This window comes from Mytilus californianus, unplaced genomic scaffold, assembly GCF_021869535.1.
Source record: "Mytilus californianus isolate M0D057914Y unplaced genomic scaffold, xbMytCali1.0.p SCAF_3, whole genome shotgun sequence".
In the NCBI taxonomy this organism is placed as follows: domain Eukaryota; kingdom Metazoa; phylum Mollusca; class Bivalvia; order Mytilida; family Mytilidae; genus Mytilus; species Mytilus californianus.
Genome location: NW_026262679.1, coordinates 35,931,860 through 35,952,772, shown reverse-complemented (window position 1 = coordinate 35,952,772; position 20,913 = coordinate 35,931,860). Strand labels below are relative to the sequence as shown.

The 20,913-nt window shown below is 31.8% G+C and overlaps 1 protein-coding gene across 1 annotated transcript in view; it reads right to left on the bottom strand.

Moving 5' to 3' along the window:
* LOC127734463 (DNA replication complex GINS protein SLD5-like) overlaps positions 1–20,912 on the bottom strand; it is a 58,105-nt gene extending 37,193 nt beyond the window's left edge. The window contains exons 1-3 of the mRNA XM_052244349.1: positions 20,712–20,912; positions 9,199–9,345; positions 4,511–4,564 (exon numbers count right to left, since the gene is read on the bottom strand). Of these exons, the coding sequence (XP_052100309.1) occupies positions 4,511–4,564; positions 9,199–9,345; positions 20,712–20,912 (402 nt within the window). The remainder of the gene's footprint in view (positions 1–4,510; positions 4,565–9,198; positions 9,346–20,711) is intronic.
* Position 20,913: the final 1 nt, after the last annotated feature.

Below are 20,913 nucleotides of genomic sequence, written 5' to 3'. Positions count from 1 at the left end.
CACAGTAGTCAAAGAACTTCAAATTGGTTATATGATTTGAATTTATATTCAATTTTTGGTTTTGTGCAATACACTATGCTGTTGCGAATTGAACCCCTCCCCCCCCCCAAAAAAAAATTTTACCCCAGTTTTTTGCTTTTGTGCAATACACTATACTGTCGAATATTAACCCCCCCAAAAAAAATTTTCTTTTAATTTCAGAAATCTGAAATAAGAAAAATTGTCCCCCCCTCCAATTTTTTTCACCTCCCCCCTTTCCCTTATTCCAAAAAAAATCTTTCCCTCAAGACATGGTCAGTATCTCAATTCAAATTTCTAATGGAGTTTGCAACCATAATTACCCATTTAAATACATCATAAAAAGTCTTAAAATATAAAATGACATACATAGTCATGGCTAAAATTAATATTAATTAATAGTAACTGCTAAAAATAAATTGATAGCTAATCACCTCAAGACAATCATCATTTCTTAATACATAATTTAACAAGCAGTGTAAGGGAGGTAATCAAACATTGTTCTTTAAAATTGATTTGGATTACCTCCCTTACACTACTTTTAAATTGTCTCAATTGTCCTTTAACCAGAAAAACCCTTGTTTTTCCCCTTTTTTTACCCATAATTCCTAAATGGTTTGAGCAATAACCCCCCAAAGTCAATCCTAACCATCCCTTAGTAGTATGGAAATTTGTGGTATAATTTCAGAGAGATTCATACACTTTAACACAAGTTATTGTCTGGAAACTACAAAAATGCTTATTTGGGCCCCTTTTTTGGCCCCTATTTCCTAAACAGTTGGGACCATAACCCCCAAAATCAATCCCAACCTTCCTTTAGTGGTTATAAACCTTGTGTTAAAATTTTATTGATTTCTATTTACTTATACTAAAGTTATTATCCGCTAATCATTTTTTAAGATCAGCAATAAAAACTAGAGGCTCTAGAGCCTGTGTCGCTCACCTGCATCTTCAATAATGGCCACTTTTTAGCAAAAATCATCATTAAAGGGGAATAACTCTAGTCAGAGTTAACTGACAGTTTCAGTCACGTTGATGTATTTGTAGATCTTATCCTGCCGATCATTTTTCCTTTTTAAAGTTTCTATTTATTTATTATAGTTCAAGGTAATAGGCAATAATGAAAAAAAATGGTAAAATTCGTTGTTTAAGGGACAATAACTCCTAAAAGAAGTCGTCTGACTGTTTTAATTCTCAACAATTTTGCATTGTCAGATTTTTCTCCATCTATAGCTGTTTTCAAGATAATAGACAATAAAATGCTTTGCTGGGGCGCAGCTTGATACGACCGCAGAGGTCGAACCCTGAACAGTTGGGGCAAGTATGGACACAACATTCAAGCTTGATACAGCTCTGAATTTGGATTGTTATTAAATATTTGACACAGCATAGGTTTCTGACACAGAAAGAATGTGGTCTAAGAACTTGAATTTTTTTAATTTACCTATTATGGTCCAATGTCCAAAATCAAAATACATGGTTAGATTCAGCATATCAAAGAACCCCATATATTCAATTTTTGTTAAAATCAAACAAAGTTTAATTTTGGACCCCAACTTGGACAAACTTTAAAACTGGGCCCATAATCAAAAATCTAAACATATGTTTAGATTCAGCATATCAAAGAACCCCAAGAAATCAATTTTTGCTAAAATCAAACTAAGTTTAATTTTGGACCCTTTGGACCTTAATGTAGACCAATTTAAAAAACAGGACTTAAAATTAAAAATCTAAATACACGGTTAGATTTGGAATATCAAAGAACCCCAATAATTCAATTTTTGATGAAATCAAACAAAGTTTAATTTTGGACCCTTTTGACCTCAATATGAACCAATTTGATAGCGGGGCCCACAAATAAAAAATCTAAATTCATGGTTAGATTCAGCATATCAAAGAACCCCATATATTCAATTTTTGTCGAAATCAAAAAAAGTTTAATTTTGGACCCAAACTTGGACCAACTTGAAAACTGGGCCCATAATCAAAAATCTAAACACATGTTTAGATTCAGCATATCAAAGAACCCCAAGAATTCAATTTTTGTTAAAATCAAACTAAGTTTAATTTTGGACCCTTTGGACCTCAATGAAGACAAATTTAAAAAACGGGACCCAAATTAAACATCTAAAAACACGGTTAGATTTGGCATATCAAAGAACCCCAATAATTCAATTTTTGATGAAATCAAACAAAGTTTAATTTTGGACCCTTTTGACCTCAATATGAACCAATTTGATAGCGGGGCCTACAAATAAAAAATCTAAATACATGGTTAGATTCAGCATATCAAAGAACCTCATATATTCAATTTTTGTTGAAATCAAACAAAGTTTAATTTTGGACCCCAATTTGGACCAACTTGAAAACTGGGCCCATAATCAAAAATCTAAATACATGTTTAGATTCAGCATATCAAAGAACCCCATATATTCAATTCTTGTTGAAATCAAACAAAGTTTAAATACTGGACCCTATCTTGGACCAACTTGAAAACTGGGCCCATAATCAAAAATCTAAACACATGTTTAGATTCAGCATATCAAAGAACCCCAAGAATTCAATTTTTGTTAAAATCAAACTAAGTTTAATTTTGGACCCTTTGGACCTTAATGTAGACCAATTTAAAAAACAGGACCCAAAATTAAAAATCTAAATACACGGTTAGATTTGGAATATCAAAGAGCCCCAATAATTCAATTTTAGATGAAATCAAACAAAGTTTAATTTTGGACCCTTTTGACCTCTATATGAACCAATTTGATAACGGGGTCCACAAATAAAAAATCTAAATACATGGTTAGATTCAGCATATCAAAGAACCCCCATATATTCAATTTTTGTTGAAATCAAACAAAGTTTAATTTTGGACCCCAATTTGGACCAACTTGAAAACTGGGCAAAAAATCAAAAATCTAAATACATGTTTAGATTCAGCATATCAAAGAACCTCATATATTCAATTTTTGCTAAAATCAAACAAAGTTTAATTTTGGACCCTTTGGACCTTAATGTAGACTATTTTGAAAACTGGACCCAAAATTAAAAATCTAAATACACTGTTAGATTCGGCATAACAAATAAATAAATGTGATCAAAGATTTTACAAATCTAATGTGCCATACTGTGCAATTAAAGATAACTTCTTGAAATTTTTCAATATTTGAAATTTGAAAAAAAAATAATATTTGAAGAATAATTCTTTTTAATTTCTGAAATCTGAAATGAGAAAAAATTGACCCCCCACAATTTCTTTTTATCCCCCCCCCCTTTTTTCCCCAAAAAAATTCTTTCCCTCAAGATATGGTCATAATCTCAATTCAAATTTCCAATGAAGTTGGCAACCATAATTACCCATTTAATTTTACCATAGTGCTAACTTAATCTATTTTATAAAAGAATTAAAAATATAGTGTCAAATCTTTCATATAGATTTTTTTGTAAAATAAAATGATGCAACATTTGCAGATATTTTTACTGGTCTTTCTTTATAAATATGCATTTCTTTAAACATAATTTAAAAGCAGTGTAAGGGAAGTAACCAAAACGTTGTATTTGGATTACCTCCCTTACACTGTTTTAAATTATCTTTATTGTTCATTAACCATTACTTTATACATAATTTAAAAGCAGTGTAAGGGAGATAATTTCAATGATGTATTTGATTTATCTCCCTTACACTGCTTTAAATTATGTTTTGTACTAAAGTATTTGTCCATTAACAAAGACAACCTTGTTTTTCCCCCTTTTTTGCCCCTAATTCCTAAACGGTTTGAGCCGTAACCCCCCAAAGCAAATCCTAACCATCCCTTTGTGGTATGGAAACTTGTAGTATAATTTCAGAGAGATCCATACACTGTTCCACAGTTATTGTCTGGAAACTAGAAAATGCTTATTTTTGGCCCCTTTTTGGCCCCTAATTCCTTAACTGTTGGTACCATAACCCCCAAAATCAATCCCAACCTTCCTTTTGTGGTATTTAACCTTATGGTAAAATTTCAAAAAGATCCATTCACTTAAACTAAAGTTAGAGTGCGAAAACCAATGTGTATTCGGACGACGACGACGCTGGACGACGACGACGACGCCAACGTCATACCAATATACGACCACAAAAATTTTTTTGCGGTCGTATAAAAATTGCACTTTACCCCTATGTTCTATTTTTAGCCATGTCAGCCATGTTTTTTGGAAGGCCGGGTCACTGGACATATTTCTTAATCTAAATCACTGTCCCTTCTGGCCAAGTAAGCTAAAAATGTGTCAGAGCAAACAAAAAGCATTTCTCAGGTATTGGAAACATAAATTTTTTCTTTTTGCCTAAATATGATGCTTAAGAGTATTAACCAATGCCATTCAGTTGATATTGAAAACAATATTGACGTTATCCTGTAACATGGACAGTATCTTCCTTGTCCAATTCAATATTTCTTATCCAGACAAATGTGTTGATGTTTTTTTTTATTAAATTAGATATTTTTTTCATACATACTTTCTGTAATCTACACCTTAGATAGCTGCTGAGAACATATCTTATTCTGTCAATCTGCAAAAATAATACACTTCATTAAAACTAGAGGCTCTAAAGAGCCTGTGTCGCTCACCTTGGTCTATGTGCATATTAAACAAAGGACACAGATGGATTCATGACAAAATTGTGTTTTGGTGATGGTGATGTGTTTGTAGATCTTACTTTACTGAACATTTTTGCTGCTTACAATTATCTCTATCTATAATGAACTTGGCCCAGTAGTTACAGTGGAAAATATTTTGTAAAACTTTAGAAAAATTTACAAAATTTATGAAAATTGTAAAAAATTGACTATAAAGGGCAATAACTCCTTAAGGGGTCAATTGACAATTTTGGTCATGTTAACTTATTTGTAGATCTTACTTTGCTGTACATTATTGCTGTTTACAGTTTATCTCTATCTATAATAATATTCAAGATAATAACCAAAAGCTGCAAAATTTTCTTAAAATTACCAATTCAGGGGCAGCAACCCAACAACGTGTTGCCTGATTGGTCTGAAAATTTCAGGGCAGATAGATCTTGACCTAATGAACAATTTTATCCTCGTCAGATTTGCTCTAAATGCTTTGGTTTCAGAGATATAAGCCAAAATCTACATTTTACCCCTATGTTCTATTTTTAGCCATGGCGGCCATCTTGGTTGGTTGGCCGGGTCACCCGACACATTTTTCAAACTAGATACCCCAATGATGATTGTGGTTAAGTTTGGTTAAATTTGGCCAAGTAGTTTCAGAGGAGAAGATTTTTGTAAAAGTTTACGGATGACAGACGACGGACGCCAAGTGATGAGAAAAGCTCACTTGGCCAGGTGAGCTAAAAAATTAAAAGAAAAGAAAAATCGTAAGGGTTCCGTGGAACCCAGTGTCTCGCCTACTTTTGCTGTTAGTCGCAGGCTCAACAAAAATGGTGAAATAATTATTTAAAATTTTCCTCTAGATACTATCTTTTGAATGTAAGAAGCTTCTGTTCAAGTTTGGTAAGAATCCATGATGGTTTATGAATCTAATTAATGTTTTAAAAACTTTAACTGCAGACTGTATGTAATGTTAACTGGAAGAATAAACTGCTTCGCTGAGCACAGCTGGATACGCCCGCAGAGGTCCAACCCTGAACAGTTGGGGCAAAAATGGACACAATATTCAAGCTTGATACAGGTCTGAATTTGGATTGTAATTAAATATTTGATATATTATAGGTTTCTGAATAAATGTAGTCAAAGAACTTGAAATTGGTTATATGAAAGATTTCTTGCTGTTGTGCAATACACTGTGCTGTTGTGCAATACTTAGTAAATCTGTTGTCAGACTATAAACAAATAAAATCTTATAACTCGGAAACGTAAAATCGAAAATTTATACAAATCAAAAGGGAGCTTACAAAAATAGATATAAACAATTTAACAAAGTTTCATAAAAAATGCTGAAAGCATTTTTGAGTTATTGTCCGAAAACTGGAAAATCCCCATTTTGTAATGAATAAAACCCCATAAATCGGAAACGTATAGTCTGAAATTTATAAAAATCAAAAGGGAGCTCATGTCAATAGAAATAAACAATTCACCAAAGTTTTTTGCAAATTAGTGAAATTGTTTTTGAGTTATTGTCTGAAAACTGGAAAATCCCCCCTTTTTTAATGAATAAAACCCCAAAACTCGGAAACGGGAAATCCGAAATTTATAAAAAACGAAAGGGAGCTCAAGTCAATAGATATGAACAATTCACAAAAACTTTCATGTAAATTGGTGATATTTTTTTTGAGTTATTGTCCGAAAACTGGAAAATCCCCCCTTTCTTAATTCATAAAACCCCAAAACTCGGAAACGGTAAATCCGAAATTTATAAAAAACAAGAAGGGAGCTCACGTCAAAAGATATAAACAATTCACAAAAGGTTTCATGCAAATTGGTGAAATTGTTTTTGAGTTATTGTCCGAAAACTGGAAAATCCCCCCTTTTTTAATGAATAAAACCCCAAAACTCGGAAATGGTAAATCTGAAATTTATAAAACACAATAGGGAGCTCACGTCAATAGATATAAACAATTCACCAAAGTTTCATGCATATTTGTTAAAGCGTTTTTGAATTAATGTCCGACATGTTGACGACGGACGGACGGACAGACAGACAGACAACAGTATACCATAATACGTATAAAAACTAAGTCCATTTATAAGTAATATACAGAAAAACAGGAATTTTTTTTTACAAAATTTCCTTCTAGATACTAGCTTTTGATCATAAACAAGCTTCTGTCCAAGTTTGGTACAAATACAGGATAGTTTAAGAAAGTTATTAAAATTTTGAAAACTTTAACCACAGAGTGAATGTAATGTTAACTGGCAGATAACCACAGAGTGAATGTAATGTTAACTGGCAGAAAAACTAAGTCCATTTATAAGTAAAATATGGATAAACAGGATTTTTTTTTAATACTATCTTATGATCATAAACAAGCTTCTGTCCAAGTATGGTACAAATCCAGGATAGTTCTAGAAAGTTATTAAAATTTGAAAAACTTTTAACCACAGAGTGATTGTAAGGTTAACTGGCAGAAAAACTAAGTCCATTCATAAGTAAAATACGGATAAACAGGATTTTTTTTTTAACAAAATTTACTTTTGAATACTATCTTATGATCATAAACAAGCTTCTGTCCAAGTATGGTACAAATCCAGGATAGTTTAAGAAAGTTATTAAAATTTGAAAAACTTTAACCACAGAGTGAATGTAATGTTAACTGGCAGAAAAACTAAGTCCATTTATGAGTAAAATACGGAAAATCAGGATTTCTTTTTTACAAAATTTACTTCTGGATACTATCTTATGATCATAAACAAGCTTCTCTCCAAGTTTGGTAGAAATCCAGGGTAGTTTAAGAAAGTTATTAAAATTTGAAAAACTTTAACCACAGAGTGAATATTTGTGGACGCCGCCGACGACGACGGAATGTAGGATCGCTATGTCTCGCTTTTTCAACAAAAGTCACAGGCTTGACAAAAATGTGTCTGAGGACACGAATGCCCCGCTCAGGCTTGCTTATAATATGTGAAAATACTTTTTGAGAGCATTTGATACCACAGCTAGTTTTTAAAGAGTTCTATTGTTCCATTCTCAGGTCAGGCAAGTTCAACATTAAATTTTTTGTTAGAGTTCAGGAACGAAAATCTGAGCATTGTACTTAGCATTGTGTATGAGTTTCATAAACTTTAAATAAGGCAAAATTTAGTTGGAGTGAGGAAACAAAAAAAATCACAATTTTCCAAGATATAAAGGGGCATAACTCTAGAACAATAAGTGACTCACTGCCAAAATTCAAACTCGTCCCCTAGTTTTGGTTTCTTAGCAGTGTGAATGAGTCTCATAAAATTTGCACGTCGGAGGCAAACTTAAGTTAAGAGTGCAGAAACAAATTTTCCAAGTTATAGAGAGGCACACCTCTAGAACGGTAAGTGACTCACTGCCCAAAATTGAAATTTGTCTGCAAGTTTTGGTTCTTAGCATTGTGTATGAGTTTCATAAAATTTGCATGAGGCAAACTTAAGTTAAGAGTGCGGAAACGAAAATGGGATGGACAGGAAAGGGCCACACTTAATGCTCCCTTCGCCTAGCGGCGGGGGCATACAAAATGAATCGAGGTAAAGATTGCTTTCAATTAGCAATGGAACTAAAAATAAAACATTGTGTTGTATTAAGCATTGAATGACAATAACATGAATTGAAGATAATATTGTGGACAAAGGAAGATAACTCCATTTTAAATATTACTTTAACAAGGACATTGTTGATATTTTTAGAACAGATGTTAAGAGTCTTGCACAAGTTATGTAATTTTCTTGACAAGTATGGTTATACATTGCAACTTTAATATTTGTGCATCTATTTCATGCATAAATTTTTTGAAACATTAATTGATAAGATATTATAATAGGAGGTTGTGATCAATGTGCTATGTTTTGTTTCTCTCAAAAGTAGTGATTAAGTTTGGAAAATTGATAACTATCAAGTCAGCCACATAGGTGTTTTGATTGCATGAATGCAATCTTTATCCCAAATAGACATTTTATACATATTTATCTAGCCTGTGAACTATGTTGCTGAAGGAAGCATATTTATGCCATTTTCAGCAGCAGTTATTTATATAGAGCAATGTATTCTAATTTCAGATGACAGAAGAAAATGAAATTACATATTTTGTAAATAGATGTGACATGGTATATAGATTCTGACCTCATTTCCATGGTTGATGACTTAGTAAACTTAATGGTAAGCTTTTTCATGATTATGTGATCTTTTTAGTTATTTCAAATAACTGATCAACAATATTTTCTTTATTAATATTAGAATTTTGAGGTGTAAATCTTTGAAAGACAGACAAGTCACTTGATCTTGACATTTCTATGGTTTATTGATTAACATTAAGTTTAGAAATATTGTATAAGAACATTTTTCGAGTGTACATATTTTCAATACTATTTGTGTGTATTTAAGAAAATATCGAAACATAAATAACAGACTTAAACTATTTCATTGTTCATTAATTGAGACTTTATTTGGTAAACAAATATTAAACAATTAAATTTATTTGTTATAAAAGTTGCATGTTAAATGTATGCATCTTTCTTTATCAAATGAACAGTTTATAATTACCTCCATCCTGTGTATACTAATTTTGAAATCGCCTTTCTTGGCTCTTTTTATGTTCTCTTCCATTTCTGTTATCTGATCTATCATACATTCTACCAACTCTACTTTACATTCCAGGAGATCTGGTGAAAATTTCTCATTTAACCATGCCTGAAATATAGAAATTACATTTTACTTTAGCTTCAAGGAGATCTGGTGAAAATTTCTCATTTAACTATGCCTGAAATATAGAAATGACAATTTTACTTTACATTCAAGGAGATCTGGTGAAAATTTCTCATTTAACTATGCCTGAAATATAGAAATGACAATTTTATTTTACATTCAAGGAGATCTGGTGAAAATTTCTCATTTAACTATGCCTGAAATATAGAAATAACAATTTTACTTTACATTCAAGGAGATCTGGTGAAAATTTCTCATTGAACCTTGCCTGAAATACCAAAATATCAATTCTTTTTTACATTCTAAAAGATCTGGTTGAAACCTCAATATATATGTACTATGCCATATCAATTCTACATCCCATACCAGGATATCAGGCGAAAAATTCTTATCTCACAATATCTAAAGTAGAAAATATCAGCTTTAAATGCAAACAATCGGATTTAGCAAAGCATGTTATTTGGAAATATAAATTCGACATTGAAGAAAATCAGAGGAGATTTAAGCTTTTTCTGAAGTTTTTTCACACAGAATTTTGTTCTAAACAAGTTCAAATGTTAGCTACTACTCACTAATGATACCCCAACTATAAGTATTAGGTAAACAGGAAGTTCATAAGTATAGGACGTGAAAGCATATCACACAGTAAATCATCCTCACACAAAACTTGACACCAAATTTCAGGACTCTGTAATTGACAGTTCCTAAGAATACTGTCGGTTCATGATTTATTGACATGGGTACCAATTTTCGTGTTAGAGGAAGAATGGCATTTTCATGTATATTTGATTTCTTAGTTTTGCCAAAGTCTGCATAGAAGCCTATAGATAATTGGCACTTTGTCATACATTTAAATTTGTGGTTTAGTAATGTGACGAAAATGTCATGTTTTCCCTATGCTATTCAAGCATAGCGGTCCCACTACACATTCATTTTGGCCGCCATGCTTTCGTCAGCCCCTTGAAAAAAATTATTGCTGTGTAAATTCATTATTGCTATTGTAAACTACTAGTGAGAATTGATAAAATCACAGGTGTAACCTGACTGTTAATTGGCAACACATGGCATGCTGGACATTTACAACCTGGATTTTAAGAACCTTTTCCATTATAAATATTTCCTCTGAACTCCCAAGACAGTAGTTTGACATGATTTTTTTAAAATGCCAATATTCCATTAAAAATATTTCATCACAATATTGTGAAATAATGAAATATCACAATCTGACAAATCAAATTTAATTTGTTTCACAATTTTATTCGTATTCTAATTTACTGATAAATATTTTGATTGGTCACTACAATCCACTATTTTTAGATCTAACAAGGCTGGTTGATTATGTCAAAGAATAAATGTATGCAGTGAAGATTTTTATAATTTGAACTAATATAAACGAAATCTCTTTTAAATAATTTCTTACTTTTTTCAATCAAATTTGTCATAATGCAGGTCATGCTTTCATTTTTTTATGACTGAAATCATGATGGATAAGAAGAATTTTTCAGAGGCAAAGTATTTTGATGTCTGATGTCAATAAAAAATAAACTTTTTAATGGTGAAATCCAGTATTTTAAACATGTTTGCTTTAATATTATTAACTGTTTTTGGTAAGATGTATGAGAGCTTGGGAAATGATTATTGATAAAGAAAGAAATATCGGTTATAAATTTTTTTTATTAAGTCCTTTACATATATATATTTGGTTTAAGTTTTAATAGAATTGGTCACATACCCAGAGCTCCAGATAAGCTGCGTATTTGCGTGATCACGCAATACAAATTATAAAAAACCCAATGCAATTGACCATTGCAGGGTTCAATAACCCAATTGATTCAAAGGAAAACCCAATTATATGCCAAAACCATGAGTTCTCAACCCTTTTTTTGGCTACCGTTTGCGTTATTTACCCTTATCTGTTTACAGTCGTCGCGTAAATCTATTTTTATAATAATTGGAAATTTCCTTTCGTTCTTAAAATAGATCTCTGCATCAAGAAGCTGAAATGGGTCCCTGTTTAAATTTTCCGTTGCTCAAAAGGTACACGTGGTTTTGAAAACATTTCGATCTTCTCGGCGTTTATCCAATTAGTGTGTGTCATGTTATCATATTTTTTTCGAATTGCTCGGGATTTATCATAACATACATTGAATTAAAACAAAAGTGAAAGTCCGGTAGAAATATTGAATAGAAGCATGTTTTCAGCTTCTTTTGAATAGCTTAGTGAAATTTATGATGATAACAAGACTCAGCCATTGTTATTAGGAAGCCTCCATAGAACGCACGGGTGTTTATGCGTACCTTATCGAGAACATTGCTAATTAACACGGGGTTTCATCAAAAACAAAATCAGTTGGAAAAAGTGAAAGGCCAATATTGTAGTTGGAAAACATCGGAAACCAAAAGTTCTAATGAGGGACAGCTTGACCCAGATTTATATAAATTAAATTAAACAAAAACATTCAAGTATACAGTTTATATCATATATTTCTTCCATTTTACATTTAATGAGTGAGTACACACACATGCATTCGTCTCAGAATTTTTTATATAAAGGTATATAGGGGGGGGAATCTGAGACGAGTGTCTGTGAATACACATATCCGTTTTTTACAGTTTATATAAGTTGTGACAAAATACAAAACTGGCAGACGTTTGAAACAGGACACAAATTAAACCTACAATCGCTCGTCAGTGAATAAACCTAATGAAACATCTATAGCACATATACAAAGAAAGGAACATACACATGTATTTAAGATTGAAAAACATCTGGGGTTGATATTGCTTAAATATTCAATATTGTGTGGATGAAAAAACCCAATACAATAATGAGCTTGGTGGTGAAAAACCCAATTTGATATCAACTTGAGGGGTGAATTGAAATTGATAATACAATTAAAAAACTTTATCACCCAATTAAATAAGAAAATGGTGGGTAAACACCCCAATTTGTGAATTCTTATCTGGAGCTCTGCATACCTGCATTTTTAACAAAAAATTGTTCAGTATGTAATCAACCCTTACGAGACTGCACGTGCACGGTTACTTTGTCTCATCTGTATACAAATTAAAGGGAAAGTCCGCGATTTTTGACTTATCATCTAAATATGTTCATCTTAACATAAAAAACACATTCACAAAGTTTTAAATTTATATTCTTTCTAATAACAGAGAAAATCAAGTATTTGTAACTTTTTTGGTTGACCTACGTCACTGGGTTGTGACGTTTTAACCCGATTTGTTGAATCATGGGTAAAAATAAAATCTGTTAAAGTCTTAATTGCTTATCAGAATTTTACGTAATTAAAAGCGCACAGATGACCGTTGGTCGTAGTTAATAACCACAATATAAGAATGAAAGAAAATGAATATATGTGTACCGTTTTGTATTGATTGAATAAAATTTCCTATATGAAGTTATCTAAATATAAATATTTTCGAATTAATTGCATAAATTATTGAGATTTTTTCATAAAATATCTATAGAACATTTTTACTGATATTGAACTGAAAATATTTTAAGTTTTATTTACCGTTATAACTTTGATAACCATTTCAATGCAAAATATTTGTGAACAGAGTGTGTATATTATTTTGTAAAGTCATTGTTTATTTCTCGATTTGAGGAGAATTCGTTTGAACTTTACCTTGCAGCAATTTAGCCTCAGGCATATACAGGTGTGAATTCAAGCGTACACAGGTGTGAATATTGTCATTTTGAATGGATTAACAGAAAGAGTATAGCGTGTTTAATATACCCAGATGAAATACCCGATGACAATAGAGAAACAATAATTAAATTGTATAAGTTAATTGAAAATTATCATTCAACTTTTTAATTCCGGAAGTGTTACAATATTAAAATGGAACAATTTTCGGTTACGTTCTATGCAATTATTATAAAGTTAAGATATGAAGTTAAAAGAATAGTACTTTTAATCTTAAAAATCAAATGTTTACTTACATTTCCCAATTAATAATCATTGCACATCTGTTTAATTTACTTTACCGGAATTCTTTAACTTGTATTTAAATCTGGCGATGTTTAAATGCTAACAATCTTAAAACTATCGCATATTTAAAGTTTTTAATTGAAAAAATACAACAGTACAACATGCATGATTTTTTTTAATTTTCTTATTAACATTTCATTCTTACATAATTGAATTCATTTGACAATCACTTAGACAAATTATTTGTGAAAAGAATACCAATTATCGATTTTTTCATTAATGAATATACATACATTATAAATTTAAGCTAATACATTAATTTGTTTGAGGATTTTTTTTAGGATAGCCGTCATTAATCCAAATTAGTAATACAGTTGTTGTAATTAAAGGCATATCTTAGTAATGTATTACTGATATTGACGATTTTAGAACAGTTCGTCCCAACCTCGTTGTTCTTGAAACAATCTTTACTAGTATACTTGTAAGTTTCCTGACATATATGCGCCATTGAGGATGAGCTCCAGAGACAGCAGACTAGAAGCGTATTTGTTTGTTGGGGCAGGAGAGGCCATGCAACCACTTGTACAGATAAACAAGCTTATGTTGTCAACACTATCAGAAAGAGTTCCCATCGTTGGATGGGGTATATGAAGGTTCCAAGAATGAACTATTGACATGTCTGACTCTGAACAGTTAGTAAACGGACTTAACAATGATCTATAGACATCGACCGCTTGTTCTTGATATTTGAAACTGCATGCATATATACGTTTATGAGAGTGATTATTTATCTTGTGTCTGACGAAAACTAAATACCTGCATGGTTATATCTTGCCATACGTTTGTATTGGTTTGGTGGGTGTTCACTCAAAATCGTAATTCAAAAATTGTGTTTGTGAGATGTAGATTCACTTCAATACCGAATGTCGTCTATATATTTCACAAGTGTATACCACGGAGAAGATCTGAGGGTATATTACTCCCATTTTGTTTGGGTGTGAACCATCGATGTTTACAGCAATATTTAATGAATAAGATGATGATGGTATAAAGAACTATGAGCGTCATGTGGCAAATATTACATGCATGTCGGACCATGAGTTGTCAATCTGTATGAAAAGATTATCTTCAATGAATTAATATTGATAGTGACTATAAGTGCTGCATTACTTTATATATCTGCATGTTTGCCAATCGACAGAAGCTTGTATTTGCGTGAAGAATTTTTTTTCTTCAAAAATATGGTCCAGAATCATGACAAAACAATATTCATTTCACAAAAATGTTCAAAGGTCATGTTTATAATTTTTTTAAAACTTATTATCAGCAAAAATAGTGGATAATATTATAATCAGAACATCATTCATTAAAAGGTGGAATTATAATTTCAAACACACACAAGATAAACAACGTTAGACACAAATATATGGTTCAATAAATGTTACCTGTGCACACCGGGTACCTCAATAAAGAGGCCATGCATGAACATGTATTATATAATTGTGTATTACGAATTTTTAGTTGACAGGATGTCACTGGAATACCCAGGGACGTGTATCTAATATACGTCCTTGGAATACCTTACTGAATGTGTCGCTCTGACACGACATCTATCAATAATTCTGACATACCTATTATCAATTCGGGAGGAAGCCAAAATATATATACAATAAGATAACGTAAATAAAATTTAAAAAGAAAAAAACCTATAAATTTTTCACCGAACATACCAGATAGAGTCACACATTTAACTATAAAGCTAAGTGTCTTTATAAGTGACCGTTCCGATTGATCCCGTATCAATTTGATATAATTTAAAGATTAGTTAAAACAAGAGTGCACACGCTGAAATGTCTCGCTTTCTTTACTAATCATTGATATTATGTTGATAGTCCTAAATATAAAGCTTTATTACAACTGTCACATAAACTTAACATTAACCAAGTAAACTAAACATTGACCGATGAACCATGAAAATGAGGTCAAGGTCAGATGAACCATGCTAGGCAGGCATGTACAGCTAACAATTCTTCCATTACTTGTTTACCGAAAGGGAATAAACCCCGCCACTTTTTAAAAAACTGGCGCCCAATATCTTTACTGAATACTGTGTATAAAATTGGATCAGCAGCTATTGCAAACAGATTTAAGAGTGTCCTCGATAAGTTGATAAATTTTGATCAGACTGGTTTTATTAGTGGTAGGTATATTGGGGAAAATATAAGACTCATTTATGATATATTACAGTACACAGAGGAACATGAAATACCAGGGTTATTACTATTGATTGATTTTGAAAAAGCTTTCGATTCCATATCATGGGACTTTTTGATAAATGTTTTGAAATTTTTCAATTTTGGCGAATCTATCATTAATTGGGTTAAAGTTTTTTACAATAATATAAACTCTGCTGTCATCCAGGGGGGGAACCTTTCAGATTTTTTTACTATTGGTAGAGGTTGTAGACAAGGGGACCCCCTGTCCCCATATCTTTTTATTTTATGTGTAGAGATTCTGGCATTGAAAATAAGGGGAAATATTGACATTAGTGGTATAAAGGTCACACGGGTTGAGCATAAATTGTCACAATTTGCTGATGACACCTCTTTGATTTTGGATGGGAGTGAAAAATCTCTGCAAGAATCACTACTAGAATTAGACTGGTTTGCAAAAATATCTGGACTGAATATTAACTTCACAAAAACACAAGTTATTTGGTTTGGGAGCAAAAAATATAGTACAGATACATTATGTCCTAACAGAAATCTGTCTTGGGGTGAAACTACTTTTAAATTACTAGGAATCAATTTTGATGTAGATCTTGAAAAAATTGTTAAGATAAATTATTCTGAAAGAATTGTACAGATTAAAAATACTTTAAACCAATGGTCTAAAAGGAATCTAACTGTAATAGGTAGAATAACTGTGATTAAAACTCTAGTCTTGCCTATTGTAAACCATCTCATTATCTCTCTGCCAAATCCTTCAGATGATATTGTTAAGAGAATAAATGAACTTATTTATACATACATATGGAACTCACGGTTACTCACCTATACATAGAGTTAAGAAGGATATCCTAATCAAAGATTATTTGGAGGGAGGTTTGAAAATGCTTGATTTGAATATGTTCATTACAGCCCTTAAATCAACATGGATTAGAAGGATTTTGCAGAGAGATAGTAAATGGCAAAATATTTTCATGTCAAATATAGAAAAAAGAAAGTTGTTTAGTTGTGGTGTTGATTATATTAGACAACTTTACAGGACAGTTAACAACCTTTTTTGGAAAGATGTACTAAGATCCTGGGAAATGATTATTCAAAAAGAAAGAAACTTGACTTATGATTCATTTTTATCAAATCCACTATGGCTAAATAATAATATTAAGATTGGTCATAAATCAGTAATTTATCAAGAATGGTTCAAAAGTGGTATTAGATTTGTAAATGATATAGTTGACCAAGATGGATCGTATATTTCATTTGACCAATTTAAGGAAAACTATAACATTAACACAGATTTTCTTAAATTTAACAGTGTTATTTCGGCAGTGAAAGAGGCATCAAAATCTTACACTAAAGGATCTTACAAATTATTTTGTCCTTTTATACCATCATGTCTGCAAGTATTTTTAAAACATTGTAAAGGATCAAAAGATATGTATTCTGTACTGACAAGAAATAATGTTACTCCTACTGGACAGCTTAAGTGGGTTAAAATTTTAGGTGAACAGAATCTGAACTGGAAAAAGATTTTCAGACTGCCTTTTGCTGTTACAAAAAATAGTAAATTACAGTGGTTGCAATATAGGATTAACCATTGCATTATTGCAACAAACCAGTTTTTAGTTAAAATAAAATTGATCGATGATCCTTTATGTACATTTTGTAAATCAGAGAACGAGTCTATAGAACACCTATTTTGGAATTGCAATACTGTACAAAATTTTCTACAGGATATTGATAACTGGTTCCTTTCTGGTGGAATAAGTCTCCCAATGAATAAATTAAACTTTCTTTTTGGAGACTTATCCAAGATATTCCCCAACAACCCATACAACATGATTTTTCTTTATATAAAACAATATGTGTATAATTCTAGATGCTTTAAAAAGAATCTCTCATTGCAAGCAGCTATAATAAAGCTGAAAGATATGTATAAATTAGAGAGTATGATAGCTGTAAAAAATAAAAAGATAACTGAATTTGACAATGTATGGAATGTTTTTGAAAAACTTTTATTGAATACCAGCTAATGTCTATTTTTGTTACAATAACTCATGACTATTTAATTATAATCTATTTTAAAGAAAATATTATTGTCATGTTATGTACTTGATCTGTGTTGATGGCTGTTACGAAAGAAATATGTCTAGTTAATTTTGCAAATATTTTCCAACATAAATATTTGATATTTAAAATATAGATAGGGATGTAACTGGATAATCCTTTTTTTTTCTTTTTTTTTTTCCCTTCTTCTTTACTCTTAACTCCAATTTGTTAATTATCATTATTTATTTATTTATTTATTTATTAATTTTTCTATTTTTTATTTTTTTATCTTTTCAATAGAAAATGTAAAATATTTCTAATTTAGATGTATTTATATTAATGACATTGTATATATTCTTATTGTATTATATTGTATGTATGTCATGTATATGTTGTATTTGTTGGAAATAAAAAAATCAAAAGTTAAAAAAAAAAACAATTCTTCCATACAACAAATATAGTTGACCTATATATAGATTGCTTATAGTTTAAGAAAAACAGACCAAAACACAAAAACTTAACTTTGACCACTGAACCATGAAAATGAGGTCAAGGTCAGATGACACCTGCCAGTTGGACATGTACACCTTACAGTCCTTCCATACACAGAATATACTAGACCTATTGCTTATAGTATCTGAGATATGGACTTAACCACCAAAACTTAACCTTGTTCACTGATCCATGAAATGAGGTCGAGGTCAAGTGAAAACTGTCTGACGGGCATGAGGACCTTACAAGGTACGCACATACCAAATATAGTTATCCTATTACTTATAATAAGAGAGAATCTAACATTACAAAAAATGTTAACTTTTTTTTCAAGTAGTCACTGAACCATGAAAATGAGGTCAAGGACATTGGACATGTGACTGACGGAAACTTCGTAACATGAGGCATCCATATACAAAGTATGAAGCATCCAGACCTTCCACCTTCTAAAATATAAAGCTTTTAAGAAGTTAGCTAACGCCGCCGCCGGATCACTATCCCTATGTCGAGCTTTCTGCAACAAAAGTCGCAGGCTCGACAAAAAACCCACTTTTAATAAAAAAGTTGAGATGTCCGAAATTTTGATATTTACATATCTATAACCTGGGAATATTATACTATATCAACATATTATGTTCCAGCTAAAACCTCTTCCTTACATTGCTCCTTGTCAATAGCCGTTAAATTTCATAATTAAAAAATGTTATTTTATATCGTATAACTTTATTAATTGAAAAATTATCTTGTCTAAATACGGAACTATTCTTTATACAAATAAATGCACTTTATATAAAAGCGGCATACTAATGAATCTTCTGTAAATCAGTGATTGTTACAAGAACACAGCATTTGTCTTTCTTTTAATTGAAACTGTTCTCCCTCATCAAATCTATATTTTTTTATTCAACGAGATCTTATCATATAAGGATTTGATAACTATAGCTATCAGAACTGCTAGGTTATTTTGTTATTAAAAAAGGATAATTACCATCGAATCTCCCTCGAAACAATATTGTTCAAAATGGTCTTCACACACCAACTTGTGCTTGCTATAGATGCAACTATTTGCTGTTAGTTTAAGATTGTACAACCATGTCTGATACAATTCTTTCTTTTTTTGTGGGATTGGGAAAAATATGTAGACTTTTGTCATAACCTTGTCTGACAGAACAACCGTACTCTTGACAAGACATTCTGTCACTGAATAACCGTCTACGGTAATCCCCAATTGATGATGGGAGTTTTTAACGCACGGTCGGTAAATCCCCGATTCTTTTTGTTCTTTGTGGTTTATAGATATCACGTGACGTTTTAGATCGAACATGCCGACAAGATGGCGATATGTCGAGAACTGATAGTGAATTTTAAAAATCGATTTTGATCTCTTTACATAGAGAATAAAAGTTTTTTATTAATGAACATGTGGTTTTTTATGCTTAAAGAACAAAATATCAATTTTTCATTTTTTTGCGGAGTTTCCCTTTAAAGCACTTATCTTCTTTGTTATGTGCGTACTCCTCTTTCTTCCTTTTCGTACATTAAAACAGTAATTAGGAGGACCCTTTGGATTATAATACAAGAGGAATTATACAATTTAAGGCAATTGATTATAATACTTTAGTTCCTAGAAAGTCTCTTTTACCAAATGCTAGTCGTTTCCTAACCTAGTCCTATCATAACTGAGATGTTTCCTAAAAGAGGGACGAAAGATACCAGAGGGACAGTCAAACTCATAGATCGAATAAAAAAACTGACAACGCCATGGCCAAAAATAAAAAGACAAACAGACAAATAATAGTACAGATGACACAACATAGAAAACTAAAGACTAAGCAACACGAACCCCACCAAAAACTTGGGGTGATCTCAGGTGCTCTGGAAGGGTAAGTAGATCCTGCTTCACATGTGGCACCCGTCGTGTTGCTTATATTATTACAAATCCGGTAAATAGTCTAATTCAGTAGGTCACATTCGTGAAAAGGGAAGGGTCAACCAACTCGTGAAAATTTAAGAAGGGATGATTTCAACTTCACCATTTGGAACTCTTGGTTTAATAGCTTCCTTGTGAGCAGCAATCCTCTATCAAGGAAATCATGATAGGAAATACAAGCCCGGGAATATCGTATCAATTGGGAGATATATACTCCGTATGCAGGCGCTGCTGGAATGTTGCTACATAGAAATGGAAAGTTCACAATTGGGAAGCTGAAATCATCTCTTTTGTCGTAAAGTTTTGTTTTCAACCGACCCTCATTGTCAATTTCTACCTGCATACCTGCCAACCATTCCTTTTTGAGCGGAAGACTCCTGCGCAAACGACGAAATTCCAGAAATCTCCAGCTTGCCAGTCCGCTCCCACTTGTTTTGTTACCTCCATTGACATAATGATTACATTGCCATTGGTTACACGCATGGGACAATTTGAAACCTTCATATTATAGTTACATTGTAAGTTTGATTCTTTCCGGGTCACAATGGTTACATGAATGGGGGGATCAGGGTCATGCATCATGAGTGCCATATCTATTTCTCACTCACATTCTGCTTAAAATGATCAATCATAGGATACATTTTGTAAGTGAACCTAAAAAATCAGGAAATTCACGACGATGATGAAACAATGCAAATTCACCTGTTCTAGTTGTTGTAAAACTTCAGCCGCGGTAAGCTCTATTTCTTCTCCATTTTCTTCCCCGTATTCTACAATTTCTGACATTATAATATTTTTAACAGGTTCCCGCCATTTCTTCTGTTTACATTTTTGGGTCTTACCAGTGCAGACAGTAATCCAGTTGTCTTCCGGAAATCTCACTACACGCATGCGTTTTAACATT